The sequence below is a fragment of the Dermochelys coriacea genome, chromosome 15 (assembly GCF_009764565.3).
Source record: "Dermochelys coriacea isolate rDerCor1 chromosome 15, rDerCor1.pri.v4, whole genome shotgun sequence".
In the NCBI taxonomy this organism is placed as follows: Eukaryota; Metazoa; Chordata; order Testudines; family Dermochelyidae; genus Dermochelys; species Dermochelys coriacea.
Genome location: NC_050082.1, coordinates 21,861,814 through 21,879,287, shown reverse-complemented (window position 1 = coordinate 21,879,287; position 17,474 = coordinate 21,861,814). Strand labels below are relative to the sequence as shown.

Here is a 17,474-nt window from a genome sequence, read left to right as displayed (position 1 = left end):
ACCATCAAGCTAAATATATTCCCTAGGAGATTGCTTTTATTAGGCTGTCCTCCTGACGGAGGCCTTGGCTACATAAAATCTTCCACCAGTTTTCTTAAACCAGTTTAAGTTAAACTGGTTCAAACACCTGTGTGGACACTTTGATTGGTTTATTTCAGTTTAGCTTAACCCTGTTCCTAATTGATTTAAGCTAAACTGAAATAAGTATAATTGAAAGTGAAATAAAAGCATTCACATCCATTTAAATCAGTTTACAGTCACACCTTAAATTAATGACTCTATTAAAGCCTAGACTATAAGCATTCACACATGAGACTTTGCAAAGCAAAGAGAATAATATATTTTTTGTTAGGCCTCAGCACATAGCAAGAGTGAGAAGAGTCGTGGAGACAGGTGATAATGGATAGTTCTGTCTTCAGGGCAGCAAAATGTAGTCTTTATAATTACCTTTAAAATAGTAAAATTTCATTAAAAAAAGAAGTATGCTCACTAGTATTCAAAACTTTAAGTTTCTGGAAACTAACAGGATTTCATCCAAAATATTAATTTTAAACCTGTCCGTTTAATGGCCAAGAAAGGTTTGAAAGCCCTGGAGCCTGAAGTTATTTTCCCACTAGCATGTTTCAAACCTAGAGGCACTACCACCAAGTGTGAGAAGGTTATTCTGTCACCAAGTCCATGGCAGTTCTGCAAAACCTGTTAGTAATGGTGCCAGGTAAAGTGATGGTATTTGCAACGTTGACACCTATCCACTAAGAACTGGAGTGAGAACACAGTACTTACAGAGCACTGAACAGCCATCACATGGTAATACCATTTGAGCACTGTCTGCCTTGGCTGGATTTGAATAAGGCAGGGGTTCTCAAACTTCATTGCATCGCAACCCCCTTCTGACAACAAAAATTACTTCATGATCCCAGGAGGGGGGACTGAAGCCTGAGCTTGCTCGAGCCCTAAATGGCGGGGAGGGGTGCAAAGCTGAAGCCCAAGCCCTGCCACCCCAGGCAGGGAGGTCAAAGCTGAAGCCCGAGGGCTTTGGTGCCGGGCAGTGAGGCTCGGGCTTTGGCCCTGAGCCTCAGCAAGTCTAATGCCAGCCCTGGTGATCCCATTAAAGTGGAGTTGCGACCCACTTTGGGGTCCCAACCCACAGTTTGAGAACCACTGGAATAAGGGACTTAAAGGAAAATTCAGAATCCCAGGATTTAGGAAGCTATTTCTTCATAATTGGTTCTTAAAAGACCATTATTTACTCAGTTTTAGTTTAAAAAGCTGCTCTGACCTTTTGGAAAACTTTGTAAAACATTTTATTTTAGGGACACAGGAACAAGTCTACTTGTACAGCATAAATAAAGATCAAAGGAAGCAAAATATTAAGGACATCTACACAAATACGGGGCAGAAATTCTCAGAAAGAATTCACCTATTTCTGCCTTCTTATTCCCCACCTAAAGTCATAATTCTTTGCTAGTGACATTCCAGTTGCTTGCTGTGAAAGTGACTGATGTTACAAAGATAGGATTATGATTTCAGATGAGGAACAAACGGTAGGAACGGAACCAACAAAGATCTTGCTTTCATGCAGAAGTGTTATATAAGCAGGGCGATATCTAAGCAAAATGTTTTCCGCAAGCTGCACCTGATCTTGAGAAGCTTTTGGTACTTTCATTGTGCCTTTCAGCTGAGGGGTTCAAAGCACTTTACCAACATTATTTGGTGAAGCCTCATAGCATCCCTTGAAGTATTATATCCATTTTACAGATAGATAAACATAGGCAGTTTGCAATTGAGTGACTTGCCCTAGATCAGGTGAGTCAAGAACACAGCCAGGCATAGAATACTGGAGTCCCAATTCCTAGTCCCGTTATAGCTACTAGACAACATTTCTTGGGCCAAATTCTCTGCTAATGTGACTCCAGTGAAGTCAGTGGAGTTACACCATAGAAAATTTGGCCTCCTCTTTATAGTGCAATTATACTCTGAAATATCACTGTAAAAGTGGCAGTATGGCAGTTTTTTAATAGCCTGCTAATGGCTATCAAGTTTCTTCGATTTACAAGTTTGCTTTGCAAAATCAAGCTGGTATGTGCAATACAGATTTTGCGGGTCAAATCTGTGCTCAGTTACACATCTGAAATGGAAAGTGGAATTTGGCCCAGCAATAGTTGTTGTTTTTTTCTATTTATGATGCATGAGCCAGAACACAATACAGCTCATTGTCCCAAAGCATTGACTCAGTAGCACTAGCAGAAGAAAAACATTAAAAAAGTAAAACATTATTTTTGTGACTAATGCAAGAATACATCAAAGGGCCAGATCTGTTGAAAGTGTTGTTTTTGCATATTCGCTTTTCAGAGTACACTCACACTTGGCATTAAAATTGTATTACAGATTAGGTAAAGCTTCTTGGAAGCGCAGTGCTACAGCAGAAAGTGAAGCTCCCACTTAAGCTAAAAACAAAAACCAGGTGCCTTCTTTCCGACATCAATTTCCACATCACTGTTATGGCTGGAGCACCTAAAAAGCCAGCGTTGCACTTACTGTATTAATGTGCTCCCCATATTAGGGCTCTTGAATATTTTGTGAGGCTAAATCAAGAGTGAGAATGTTGAAACGATTGCTTTCTTGTATAGATAGCTATAGTTTGCTTTTCACAGCAGGGGCTCCAAGAAGTCTTGAAAAAGCACCCAGGAGGTGAAAATCTGATGGTAGCATTATCTTGATGTGAAAATTTAATTGTCTTCAATGAATAAATAGAAAGCCAACTAGACACACAGGTGTTGCTTAAGCCTGACTGTAAGCAGACCAAGAGTGGAATAGACTACCAGCAGTGGGGATTGGCAGTGATGCTTTTGTGAAGCAATCTTCTCAGGAATGTTTTTTGATATGTCCCTAAGAGGATTAAGTTGGGGAAAGTCTGGTCATAAAAATGAATTGGGCAATACTAAGATCTACTGCATATAATAAAATAAAATTGTACAACTGATTCTTGCCTCACTAAATTGAATTGTAGTGGCAGGTAATTCCTTCCCCAGATAGCTCCTTTCTGACAGTTTTTAGGAACATAGGAATTGCCATACGGGATCAAACCCGTGGGCCATTTAATTTAGTGTTATGTCTCTGAGAGTGGATATTAGGAGAGGTTTCAGAGGAAGGTGCAAGAAATCCCATAATGGACTATTAGGAAGGGATTTTCCTGTCTAAGGGAGTTAAGCACCCAGTTCCCATTAAAATCCTAACTCCGTTAAGCCCCACTGAAAAAAATCACAATCTTATGAAATAACCCCCCATAAGAAAAGCTGATTGTGAATGTTTGTCCAAATACAATCAGTGGAGATTATAGAGGCTTTCAGTAATTTGTCCTATAGAACTCTAGTAGGACGTGTAGAAAGTGCATAGGTACGTATGTGATACCATGGTATAGATGTGGCTCTTCGAAGGGTAGCTTTAAATACTGAAAGGATGAAGAAAATCTGTTACAAAATAACGCTTTTACCATTTACAGATGACCCAAGCCACAGAGCTGCAGAGTAGTGTGGCCTGGGGGCTAAAGCATTATGCTGGTGCTTAGGAGACCCAGGTTCTATTCCTGGCCCTGCCACTAGCCTGCTAGATGGCCTCAGGCAAGTCACTTCATCTCTCTAAGTCAGTGTTTCTTGCAGGTGGCCACCAGGGGCTTTTCTTGTTGCCACAGCCTTCTGGGCTGGGGGTGGGGAGAATATAGCAGTCCCGGATGCACTGCCTTGGTGTTGATTGCTGGGGACTGCCAGCAGGAGTTGGACCCTGCCCCCCTCTGGAGACACCTGGGGTACAATGCTGGAGGAGAAGGCAGCCAGTGAATTCCCCACCTTCCCAGAGGCAGTGGGCTCAGGCTTTGGGCTTCAGCGGTGGGGTGGCAGGGCGGCAGACTCTGGCCTGGGGCTTCAGGCTCCAGCCTGGGCTCTGGCTGTGCAGCGGCAGGGCCCAGACTCCAGCTGCGGGGCTTCCACCTCCAGACCCCCCAACTGCCTCCCCGACCCCCGCCATCCAGGGCTGAGTAAGTTTGCTATGAAAAGTGATACTTGTATGTTTGTTAATATCGTTTTTCACAACAGACTTACTAGCTAGCAACAAATAAATTACAATCATTTGGACATGTATATGGGCGTATTTATTTGTTTTTCCTAAAGCTAATTAAGTATTTTAGGAAAAAGTGTGAGAGCAGCCACAAGCAAGAGTTGGTGGCCGCACTCTGAGGCCACCAAAAAATTTGTCCTGAGAACCCTAGCTCTGTGTTATCCCCATTTTACATGAGGATACTGGATCAAAGCGCTCTGAGATCTCCTGATGAAAAACATTCTAAGTATTATTATTTATCCTGTGAGTTGAGGTTGCCCAGCACTTACCACAAGGGTGCTCAGCACCTTCCAGGTTTGGTCCCGCAGTGCTTTTCATCTTCAAACTGCTTTACAAACATTATTTATACAAATAAATAAAAAAAGATAATGCAGAAAGAAAGATGCTAAGAGCTAGGAAGAAACAAGTACAAGGATATTAGATTTTATTAAGGCCACATTTTATGTTAAACCCAAGGATAGTCATAACTTTTATGATGGACTGTATACTCACAGTAACTGAGATTTGGATACTCATTGCAGTATGACTGAAGTTTTAGTGCCAACCTGATGTTCCAATCCACAGCAGCCAAAGAAGTTAAAAAGTATCAGAAGGTGGAGAGAGCTTAATTTAAATCAAATATCTGTGCCGTACATGTAATTAAAATTCAGGCAGAGTTTTGCTATGGTACTCACAGTCTGACCCTTTTTTTAGCAATTTGCTTTGTGGAAATTTAGATTATGACTCAAAACGAGCCTTGGTTCTCCTAAAAGCATAATGCCTTAATGGGGTATCACAGCAGACAAAAGAACCTTTTTAGCCCAAACACAGTGTGAATTATTCTCGGTCCAATAAACAGCATCATTATCTACCTTGTCTGCTGCAGCTGCTCTGTGACAACTAAAACTATTCAAATTAAATCAAAATGATTCAATAGCGAATGCTGTGAAAATGAGCATTTAAATCCCCAAATTAGATTTTAATTTTAAATGCAATATCACTTGAATATGTCATGAAACACTGATTGTTTGACATTTTCAAAATGAAAGTTCAGTTCAGATCTTGCGCTAGTTTTACACCAGCATAACTCCATTGACTGCAGGGAAGTTATTCATGATTTGCTCCTTTTTAAGTGAGATTAAAATAAACCACTACTGAAAGGTAGCATTCAGTGAAAATGGAAAAACATGAATATGGGATAAATCTAAATAAAGCTGCTTCATTCCATTTCCTATCGCCTTTTAGAGTTACAGGCTCTTTGGGAAAGCAGAAAGTGTAAGGAGGGGAGCCAGCGTGACAATGACTAAAACAAGATTGTCCCTGTTTAAATAAACTATGATTCTTAACTACTGTTGATGCTTTATGTTCCAAGGGAACCAGTAGATATATACAATCTATTCCAGAAAGAAAAGATAGCCTTGTGGTTCAGTACACTGGACCGGGACATTTGCGTTCAATTCCTGACTTTCTCACAGACATGTATGTGACCTGGGGCAAGTTACTTAAATATTTCCCCATCTGTAAGATGGGATAATAATACTTACCTGCCTCACAGGAATAGTGGGAGGATAAATTCTTTGATGTCTGTGTAGTGATGAGACAATATGCGAGCCAAATCAATTGACAGTCAGAAATAAGCAAATGTATACCAAGCCAGTCTTGTTTGGTATTTTAGGCTCAGTTTAGCAATTCAGTAAAATTAGCTGGACGTAAGGCTAAGGTTTTGTTTTACCGAGAAAGTTTTAGAGGCTTGTTTCTCTTTAATAAAGGTACATGATGCTTCATAGAAGAGGTTAGAATTTATTTAAACTTTTTGATTTATCATGTCTTGTCTCAGTTTTTGTTACTTTCTTCTTTCTACTCTTGAGATCACTTGACTTAAAACAGGATCTTTTTGTCTCTGACAAGTCTATTTGCTGCATCTGTTTATCTCCACCACCTGAAGTGTGTGTGGATTTTTTCAGTCATCCATGAAAGAGCAGCAACTCTTTAATAAAATTAAAACGCTCAAATGTGGGCAGAGATAACCTCATAAATTAAGCACTTGATGAAATGGTTTACCACTGTAAAGTTTTGTGACAATTAGGTATATTTGCTATCCTTGCCACCAGCTCAATACACATGTGCATGGAAGGACAATGAATTGATCTGCTTTGTGCACTGTTCAGCCAGGAAATGGAAACTACCACCCCCTAAGAATTGATTAAGTGATGTTTCTGTTATGAACATGCATTCAGAAGTTGTGGATTATATTAAATTACAGTGAACACACTTGATCCAAGCACATCATATGGTGACCCATCCCTAGAATTACATTCTGAGTGTAATTGTGCTATTTCAGAACCAGGCAATTGCAATCTCATACATGAGATTGTCAATTTTTAAACTATATTCTAACAAGAGTCAATGGAATTTTATGGTTCATATCTGTATGTTTCCAGCAGCATTTAAGCTGTGTCCTTTTTTTTTTACGTTGAAATTTTTAGAATATTTTTAATTTGCATTTCTTATCCACAACATACCAACTGTTAATTCAAGTGCAATTTGAGGGGACTTGTCTTGACAGATTCATTTTAACAGAAAAATATACAATAAATAGTGAAGGGTATAATTCATTATCTTCAAAAGGTTTTCTTGTCAGTGTGTTACAAAGGAAATTTAAGATTAAAATAAGTGCTTTGCAGTCATTTAAATTCTGGTTAAATATTCTGTGACAGCTTGGGTGTTTAAAGGATTGATACCACTTTGGAAACTGAAGCAATAGTAAGATTTTACTCTTATTATGAAATTCCTTTCATATGAAGAACTCACATCTCTTTATAAACATGAAGAGCGTCACAGCTCACAACCCTCTTGAAATGGGGCCATGTTCTTGCCTAAATACATATTATCTCTATGTTACTGATTGGGGAAACTGAGGCACAGAGGATTTGAAGAATTTGCCCCCTCTCTTATAAGGTTGGCAATAGAACCTTTGGTTACCAGTTGCTTTTGCTAAACACTAGGCATTACTGCCTGTCTACCAAAATAGGTTTTGAATATAGTTCATATGATTATACACTATCAAGTTCTCCATTTTATCCCATTGGTAATATCAACCCTAATTTACTAGATCTTCCTTTCTAGGGACAGATGAATAATTCATTTCCATAAGTGTCATTTTAAATGAGACCAACATGCTAAATTTTTCATCAGTGAACTAAAGTTGTCTTGACAGCACAGGCTGGTTTTTAACTGCTACATCACTTAGGGTACGTGTATGGAGACTATACCGGCACACTACATTGCCTGGATAAACCCATAGATGGAGGAAAATCACCTCCCCGAATGATAGTAGCTATAGCAACAAAAGTATTCTTCTGTCCACACAGATGTATCGACAGTAGTTTAAGTTAAGTCAGAGGCATGGATTTTTCACACCCTTGACTGATGTAGAGATATTAACCTGACTTATAAAGGTAGAGCAGACCATAATATTCTAGATGGTAAAATATTGCCTGTTGCTCCACTGAAACTATTTCTACAGTATAAACAGTATAAATATTTATTCCTTGTAATCTAGAGACTCTTAATGTAAGACTGCTCTGCTGAATGTGTATGACTGTAAAAGTAACTAATTGGAGTACCCTGTTATACTCAATTCCACATGGAAAGAACTGGAGTCTGCTTTGGCTAAGAGATTTTGGACAACTATAGATACTCATATTTAACAAATGTAGACTTGCAGCATAGGAGGTTTAGAGCATTACATCGCATAACAGCAAAGTGATATCTTTTTCATTCCCTACAAGCTAAGAAGAACGAATACAACAAAGCAACCTTGCACCCAATGAGTTATACATAATTTGCATTATTGTGGACATTTGCTTGGCTTTATCATTTAGAATTTATCATTACATTCATAAAATATGCAGCCCAGTTGACTGACTACTGGACTAGGAGCCAGAAACTCTGGATACTAATCCCAGCTCTGGCACAGATTCCCTTTAAGCAAGAAATTTAACCTCTGCGTCAGTTTTTCCATCCATAAAAAGAGTAATGTTTCATCAAGATGATGGAAAGTGACTGCAGTGGGCTTTGCATGAGGCGCTTAATGCTGAGGAAATGCATAGAGATAGATAAATCTTAGCATTAGAGGTAGGGTTTTCGAAAGCTCTCAGTAGTGACCTTACTGCTCCTACGGAAATTAACTCCCATTTACTTCAATAGTTGGATGCTGGAAAATAGTTGGATGCTGTTGGATTTGAAAAATGTCACCCTATTTGTATTCCTAGGATTAGTGCACAAGTTGCTTGCTCACTCATGAAGCAATTGTGAAGATATTTTACTGTTCTAACTGCATTCAGTATTTTTGAAAATATTGTGTTACAGGGATTCCTCAAGACACAGAAAATGTGTGCCTGTTTCTTTTGATATGTGGACTTAGAAGAGTTAAGGATCCTCTTTATTTAGTGGATGTATTTTCAGGTACATGCACGACTGTTTAAATATCTCTGTATTTTCACTGGGTTTGTTTTTTTCCTCCAAACACCATTCGGATAAATTTCGTGGTGTTGATGACTTTACTAGTTGTGTTTTTCTCTGCAGAATACTTCATAATATATTTATGTTTTTAAAAAGCGTTCCTATAAACATTGATCTGTTGAACACATTATTTCTGTACTGTGTCTTTTCCGGCCTGCTGGAAATAACATAGCATTGCAATCAAAGAGAAATATTTGATGCTTTTGCTTGTTGAGGGAGTAATTATTTTGCTTCTAGCATGCAATATTCATAGTAGAGAAAAGAAAGAAGAGATCACCTATTTCAAAATAATGTTTTGGCTTATTGTGTCATGGTTATTACATATGTTTGCAGGTGTACTAAGGAATCTGTTAAGTTACAAGAAAAATTTTCACGTTTTTAGGGCAAAGCACCAATCTAAATTGAGGTTTCTCCACAATAGCATGTGAGATGTTCTTACAATGCTAGAAAGGGTTGCAAACAAACATATTTCATTTACTTGGACTCCTGTATCAAGTTCAACTGTGACAAAAAGTTTCCATTGAGTTCCAAAGTTAGGGCCTGTTGACATCAATTCCCATGTGCAGGACTCAGATTTCTCATCTCTCACAGCCCTGCCTTTGCCTTTAATAAAACATTAGCAGAACACAGTGAGAAGTAAAGCAAGGCATCTTTCTAGGAACTGTGTTTTAAACGAGATGCTCATCAGTATCTCCTTTATTTTCTTCCTGCTTTTGCAGGGTTTTTATCTGTGGTATGGTTTATTATTATTAATAGTAATAGTATCAAACTACCTAGAAGTCCCACTCACGGACCAGGACCCCATTGTGCAAACACAGATCACAAAGACAGTTCCTGCCCCAAGGAGCTTGCAATCTAGGTATATGACAAAAGACAACAGATGGATACTGACAGGCAGAAAGGGGAGTACAAAGAAAACAACGAAACAGCATCTATCAGCATGATAAGCAGCGGTATCATTGCACTAACTGTTACCAAGTTTTTTGTAGGAATCAGAGAAAAGGAGGATAATGAGTTAGTTTTGCAGATGTTTATCAAGAGCTCCACTCAGGTGCGAGGGGCAGCATGGGAGAAAGCATGAAGGTGCTTGTTTGAAAATGTAACAAGTGGAAATATTAACATTTAAGTGATGAACGAGATAATAGGTAGGATGGGAATGCTGTGAAGATAAGTAGCAAGATAAGAGAACGGGGAGCCACTGGAGGGATTTAAAGAAAGAGGTGACATGGTCAAAGTGATAGACTAGGGAAATGATCTTTGCAGCAGCATTCTGAATGGAGACAAGTGAGGCAAGAATGCATTTGTCAAGGACAGACAAGAGTTCCTGTAATTAAATTGCAAGATGACAAGAGCCTTAGCTGTGTGTTTGGAAAGGACATGTTTTACAGATGTTATGCAGAAAGAATCAGAAAGATTTAAACATAACCTGGATGTGAGGACTTAGAGGGAGGTTCATGTGAAAGATGACACCAAGATTACAGCTTTAGTAAGAAGGATGGTGGTGTTGTCCACAGTGATCAAGAACAGAGGTAGTAGGGAGTGTAGATTAGGAGCTCTGTTTTAGCTGCGTTAAGACTGAGTTGAGGGTAGAGATCCCCAAAGAGATATTAGAGATATGAGAGAGAGAGAGAGGCCAAGATTTTAGTTTGGACAGGAGGACACAGGTCTGGAGTAGAGAGGTAGACCTGTGAGTCATCAGAATAGAGACGGTAGTGGAATTGTGTGTGAAGATGAGATTACCCAGAAATAAGGTGTAGAGGGAGAAGAAGAGAAGGAGACCAAGGGCAGAACCTTGTGGAATGCCCACTGAAAGTTGAAAGGGGGCTGGGAAATGAGGAGGATCGTCTGAAGGAGTGTTTAGAGAGATAGGAGGAGAACCAGGAGAGGACGGAGTCATGGAAAGCAAGGAAGGACAAAGATTCAAGAAGAGCATGATTGACGGTGTCCGTGGCAGCTGACAAGTTAAGGATGATGGGGACGGAGTACTCGTTCTAAGCTTTGGCTAGGAAGATGTTATTCTGTGTAAAAATAGTGTGTGTGGAATACAGGAAGTGAAAGATTGCAGAGGGTCTAGGATGGAACTGGAGAGAGGAACTCCAGGGATTGTAAAGTGTGTTTTCAATGAGCTTAGAGAAGAAAGGGAGAAAAGAACTGGAGCGGTAGCTGGAGAGGCAAGTGGCATTGGGTGGGTTTAAGATGGGAGAGACTAAAGCATGCTTGTGTTGTGAGAGGAAAGAGCCAGAGGAGAGTGAAAGGTTAAAGAGAAGGGAGGGGATGTGAGTGGGCATGAAGGAATTCAGGAGAAGGGATGGGGTCACTGCAGCAAGTGGAGGGCTTAGAGTAGGACAGCTGCATCTGTGACGAGAGGAGGACGAGAGAACTGTAAGACGACAAAGTGGGGACAGATGGGGGAAGGTCAGATTGTATTTTGTCAGTTTTCTTGTGACAAGAAATCAGTAAGATCCAGTGCAGAGAGAGAGCAGTGGTTGTAGGAGGAAGGGAGCGTTTGAGGAATAAGTCAAAGGTGATAAAAAGGCAGCTGGGATTGTGGGTTTAGATTCAATTAAAATGGGAGGAGTAAAATTATTTAGCTAGGAATATGGCAGAACTGAAGGAGAGAACAAATTTGCAGTGGAGGAAGTCAACCTGATCACAGGATTTCCACCAGAGATGCTCCGCAATGCAAGAGCAGGAGCAAAAAGAAGTGGATGCTGAGGTTGAGCCAGGGCTCTGACTTCTGCAGATGTCTGCTACTTTAAGTTTTGACATCTCAATCGCTTTTTCAAATTGGCGTTATTAGTATCATGAACCTGTCTCTGTTCTCCATTAGAGAATCAGGTAATTGTCTAAACTAAAACTTTACTTTTATGCTTTGTTACATTCTACTCTGTTGTTTCACTTTGTTGTTGAACTGAAGCACTGATGCCTTTCATAGGTTATATTCCTTTTTTGGAGTACTCCATTTTCTGAGATTACTGGAATTGTAAATCAGTTCACTGACCCAAGATAATGAGATGCACTAGCTGAAATATCAGTTTATTGAATGGTTGCTCCATATGAGTAATCATAGAACAGAAACAACTCCCCAAACTCTGTGTCCGAATACACTCGATTCAGTATAAAATCTGTCCAGTAACCCCTGCGAGTAGACTTTTCTTGTATTCATCATCAGATTTCTGTAAAACCACTTCCTCATTATTTTCCCCCCACAAAGAATGGGCAAGGACACTGGATTTTTTTGAGAGAGATTCATCAGGTTTGTATATGAGACAAGTGAGAAGTAGTAAGGGTTTCTTTCCATCAACTCATTGTAGCTATACTTAATACAGCCTCAGCACAGAGAGATGGACTACAGGGCCTCTTAGGTTCTTCCAAGTCCTGCATTTCTGTGATTCTATTGTTTCTCAACTTCAGAACAAGATTAAACTTTAAAATAGAACTAAAAATGATGAACTAAAAAGATGAATGACTAACTTGAATTTTAACTTATTTTGTACTTTGGAAAAGTTTGTTTTTTTTTAAATGAAGAGCAAATGTTTTTTTAAAGTCCTTTCTAATTGGAAAATTGATTTACAATTATTCCATATTCAATTATGATTATTACAATATCATAATTCACACAGTGCTTACCATACATATAAGACAAAATCCCTGCACTGAGAACAGGATTGGGGTCTAAAATAGATATAATGTGGAAAGTAATTGACAACATATCAGCTTAGGAGGGAGGTGGTGAGAGTGAGAAGAGTAGTAAAAATTATTATTTGTAATGTTTATATCCCTTGTGTCTTTTTTGTTCCCAGTATTTCTTTTTTGGTACATTTCACATCAAGATGTATAAAGTCCAACACTGATAAGAAGGTTCATGTGAGGCACAACCAAAATAAGGCAGGTCTGAAAATTGATAAACCAATTAAAAAGCAATATATTTGATAATTATACAGAAAACAGATCACACCAGCCAATGAGATTCACTAAGTTACTCTCAAAGTTCTAAGCTTTGTCGGAACTAGGAAAATAGACCACTTTTGAAAAGGTTGGCTAAAACATTTTAAAACAGGTTTAAAGGATAGACAAAGTTTGACATAGAATATCAGGGTTGGAAGGGATCTCAGGAGGTCATCTAGTCCAACCCCCAACTAAATCATCCCAGCCAGGGCTTTGTAAAGCCTAATTGTAAAACCCTCGAAGGAGATTCCACCACCTCCCTCGGTAACACATTCCAGTGCTTTACCACCCTCCTAGTGAAAAAGTTTTTCCTAATATCCAACCTAAATCTCCCCCACTGCAACTTGAGACTATTTCTCCTTGTTCTGTCATCTGCTACCACTGAGAACAGTCTAGATCTATCCTCTTTGGAACCCCCTTTCAGGCAGTTGAAAGCAAGCTATCAAATCCCCCCCCCCCATTCTTCCGCAGACTAAACAATCCCAGTTCCCTCAGCCTCTCCTCATAAGTCATGTGTTCCAGTCCCCGAATCATTTTTGTTGCCCTCCGCTGGATGCTTTCCAATTTTTTCACATCCTTCTTGTAGTGTGGGGCCCAAAACTGGACACAGTACTCCAGATGAGGCCTCACCAATGTCGATCTTAAAAGGAAGTTGTTAGCAGACTGTGGGTGAATCTGCAGGGCAGCCTAATGTATTTTAAAACACAACTTATTTTCCTAGTTTAGTATCGGAGGGGTAGCCATGTTAGTCTGAATCTGTAAAAGCGGCAAAGAGTCCTGTGGCACCTTATAGACTAACAGACGTATTGGAGCATAAGCTTTCATGGGTGAATACCCACTTCGTCGGCTGCATGTAGTGGAAATTCCCAGAGGTAGGTATAAATATGCAAGCAAGAATCTTTATACCTACCTCTGGGAATTTATACCTGCCTCTGGGAATTTCCACTACATGCAGCCAACAAAGTGGGTATTCACCCACGAAAGCTTATGCTCCAATACGTCTGTTAGTCTATAAGGTGCAACAGGACTGTTTGCCACTTTTCCTAGTTTAGACATACCACATACCCTTTGGAGCTGATTAGATCATCCATATCAAAGCTAGTCATACCTTTTACTAGGTGTTCACTTTTGAAAGACCCACATACAAAACAAACTGCATGCTTCTCAATTTAGCTGTGTCAAAAGCGTGAATGGATGAGTTTCTTCTGCCAGGATTTGAACTGTGGCTGCAGGGAGTCCAGGCATTCTAAATCTTAGCCCCCTACAGCTCTTAGACCATTATTCTGTTGATCCTATTATGCAAACCCTTACTACACTGTGGAGAGCTTATTACCATGTGTAGTGTGTTAAAGTCAAGTAAGTGTTCACATGAATGGGCCCTATTTTGGCAATGGAATCATTGAAGAGAGGCATTTTTTGCAGATTCTAGAGTTACAAACACTATACAACTTTAATGACTTTGCAGTTATTCTTTCCCACCACCGGTAACAACAAAACATTGCATTTCCACAGCATTTCTTGGGTGCCACATGCAGGTGCTCGTAGTAAGAATAAATCCTGGTCATTTAGGCAGAACAAGAATCCAAACCACCTTGATTAAGTAACCGCATTCACCAGCATCTTGTATAATGCTTCACTGTTAAAATTATTCTAATACCTCAGCTTAATCACAAAAAATAACACTTGAATCATAACAGAGTGAGTGAAAGAAAAATAAACACTAATTTAAATTATGTTAATTAATCAAATATTGTGTGTGAATGTTGGAGGTGAAAATCTGATCTATTTTCCATATTTAAACACTATCACTAATACTATTGTCCAAATTCTACCTGTCTTAGTTATGCAAGTGCCCCCATTGTTCTCAAGGGAGGAGAACTTGGCCCAGTGTCTGTATGTGATTGTAAGAATATTAAGCATAATTTGTTAATATTTTAAAAATTTACTATTGTGTTTTAGAGTGGCACAGAAGAGAGCCCCATATGCACCTTATTATAATTGGACCTGCAGTAAGTTGGGTTTTTTTGTTTGCTTGTTTTAATTTATGTTTACTCACACAGATTTATTTTAGTGGACAAATGAGATATTTTTGACACTTGTTTGCAAATGGAAACTGAGTTAATGGTGTTTGAACTTCTACAAAGACTCCAAGTACACCACCAAATTATTGCCATGGCTGTTAAGAAGATGTTCTGAGCTGTGGAAGTCAATCAGATTCTAATTTTCCAATTTCCAAAGCTCCCAATGGTTCAATAGGATCTGGTGATTTCCTGATAGCCTGAGGTAGAGAGCTACATTTAGAAGGGAGTCTAAGGATCTGCTTCCCATGAAGTTAAATGACAAAAGTCTGGCTTCATTCACTGGGAGCAGGGCAGACCTAAGTTATTTGTAATATGGTAGCATTTAGCAGTCCCAGTTAGGATTGGGGCCCCACAGTGCTAAACATTACATAGATATATGGAGAGACTGGTCCTTGCCCCGAAGAGCTTACAGTCTAACTAAGAGGGAGTCAGAGTTGGTGTAAGGATCTCCAATCTGTATCTTCACCAATTTAGATGCCTAGAGTGAGACTCAGATCCACTTACTGCCTTGTAACTTACACCTTTGACTTCCAGGCCCATGACATCTGAATTTCGCTCACCGAGTGTAAGGATTCTAAGCTGGTCTATCTCACGGGCCTAAAGGCAAGAACTGAGTAGTATAGCAAGTGTACCCTGAAGTATCCCCCTCCTGTTTTTACCTTTCACCTTCATCCAGCTCCTTGGCATACAAATTCTACCTATTTACAGTCTGATCTGATTTTTTTCCATCGACTTCAGTGGGCTTTGACTCAGGACCTTTTGACTAGCAAGCAATTCCAAATTAGACTTTATATATCACCTCTGAATTGACCCTCGGGCCAGATCCTCAGCTGGTGCAAACTGGCATACATCCCTTTACATCAGTGGAGTTAGCCCAGTTGACTGCACCCAATGGCCTTGTGTCAGTTTTGTAGATGTAGAGGAAATTGTTGTGATTGGAGCAAATATACTCTCCAATTTAGAATTTTAAATTCTGTACATTCTCATGACTTGTTAATGATGTTCATTGATTTCAGTCTCAGAGCAGAGGATTTAATATCACATTTGACTACAGGACCAACTTTTGGAGGGGAAAACTGTCAGTTTAACATTTGAATTTTAATATTTACTAGCGTATTTATACCATTGGTTTAAAACACAATCTCTCAACTCAAAAAGAAATTAAAAGGTCAAATCTTGTAAATGAAATATTAGAAATTCATATTGGTGTGAATATTTTATGAGCAGACGTTAGCCAACATTTTAAAAGACAGCAGTTATCATTTCTGAATTTTTTTCAGAGTCTTGTGTTATGAAAATTTTTAATAATATGGAGGTGATATCAAACACCTCCTATTCCCTGGCATACTTCTAGTAGCTATTCTGCAGCGTTTAGGGCATACAGGATACCGTAGGCAAAGTGTACAAAGAGAGAGTAGTGGAATTTGGTGTGAAAGTTGCTAATGTGATACAAAAGACTTGTGTGACTGATTTTCTGTTAGTAACGTCTCTGCTAGATTTTTTTTAAAGAGCTATAGGTCTCAATTCAGCAAGGTGTTAAAGCGTGTTCCTAACTTTGAGCACAGGAACAGCCCAACTGATGGGGGACAAAGTTAAGCACATGCTCCAGTGTTTTGTTGGGTCAGGGATCTAGTGCTTAGTACCTTGCAGAACTGAGCCCTTATTCGCTTCTAAAGTCTGTCTGATAGGTTTGTTTTAGGGTTATTTGTAACAAGATTAGGTTAAAAAAATCCAGAAAAAAATTGATTTCTTTTTCGGTCAGTGTCCCTTTAATCATCCATTTCTTCTTAACCGCCAAGAGATGTTTGTTGGTCTGTTTGTTCTCAAAGTGTTTCCCACCTATTCAACTGCAAGCAACATCCTAATGGCTTTAATTCCTCCACTAAGTCATACGTCTTGCCACCTGCACATGCATAGTACTGCTCATGATAAATGGTAGGTGAAGATTTAGGTTCCAGTTCTGCCAACGCTCATGCTTAACTTTACATATGAGCAGTCCCATTAACTTCAGTGGAACTATTAACCTATATAAACTTCAGCATTGTTTAAGCGTTTGAAGGATGTATCTCAAAATTTAGCTCCACGCTACATTTCATATCTCAGCTGCTTGAGATGGTTTACCTTTAGTAACCAGAACAGGGCTCTTAGCTAGCAAAACTGAAAAGCTGAGTCACCCACTTAATTTTTAATAAGTATTTCAGTAGCCTTCTCCTGCAATTATAAACTCAAGAGTCCGGCTGAACTGCTGCCTGTCTTATGATTTGTATTTGTCTGCTGATATGAAATCTTCCCTTCCCCAGTTTTGGTGTAGTGCAGTTTCTATTCCCACTGATTTTGCTGATCAGAGGCTCATGTCTTTGTTTGATTATTTTAATGCCATTTGTACTAGTCTGAATTTGCGTACAATTAGCAGATTTCAGCTGGTACAAAACAACTTTAGACTTATTTCTGACACCAGACAGTGGGCACAGCACTTGAGCTGAAAATGAAAATCAGTGACATCTGTTTCACTTTTAGATTCTGAGTGCTGTAAAATTTTATTTGGAGACGCTAAAGGGGAAGGTTTAGAATATTAACAAACACCCCAGGCATTTATATTGGTGTTCTGTTTTACAGATGTATGGCTCTTACACAATCCATATTTCAAGCTAAATACGAGCTAAATTCACAGCATTCCTAGAAATGACTTTTAATGAAAGTGTTGGTTAATGTTAGACTGCAAATTTTACAATAGGAATTTTTCTTCCTTTTTTGGATTAGACTGGCTTTATACAGAGAAGGTGAAAAAGATATAGATACCAGTAATAACTGTGATTTTTAAGTCTGTAT

General features: G+C 39.1%; 1 protein-coding gene across 3 annotated transcripts in view; it reads left to right on the top strand.

The window, feature by feature from the left end:
• The window catches only part of GLT1D1 (glycosyltransferase 1 domain containing 1), an 88,624-nt gene that overhangs the window by 39,440 nt on the left and 31,710 nt on the right, over window positions 1-17,474 (top strand). For 2 of the 3 annotated variants that reach the window (XM_043497856.1, XM_038373741.2), the window contains exons 7-8: window positions 8,464-8,559; window positions 14,524-14,573. In XM_043497856.1, coding sequence (XP_043353791.1) covers window positions 8,464-8,559; window positions 14,524-14,573 — 146 coding nt within the window. The remainder of the gene's footprint in view (window positions 1-8,463; window positions 8,560-14,523; window positions 14,574-17,474) is intronic. The other variant, XM_038373742.2, reaches the window with a different exon arrangement.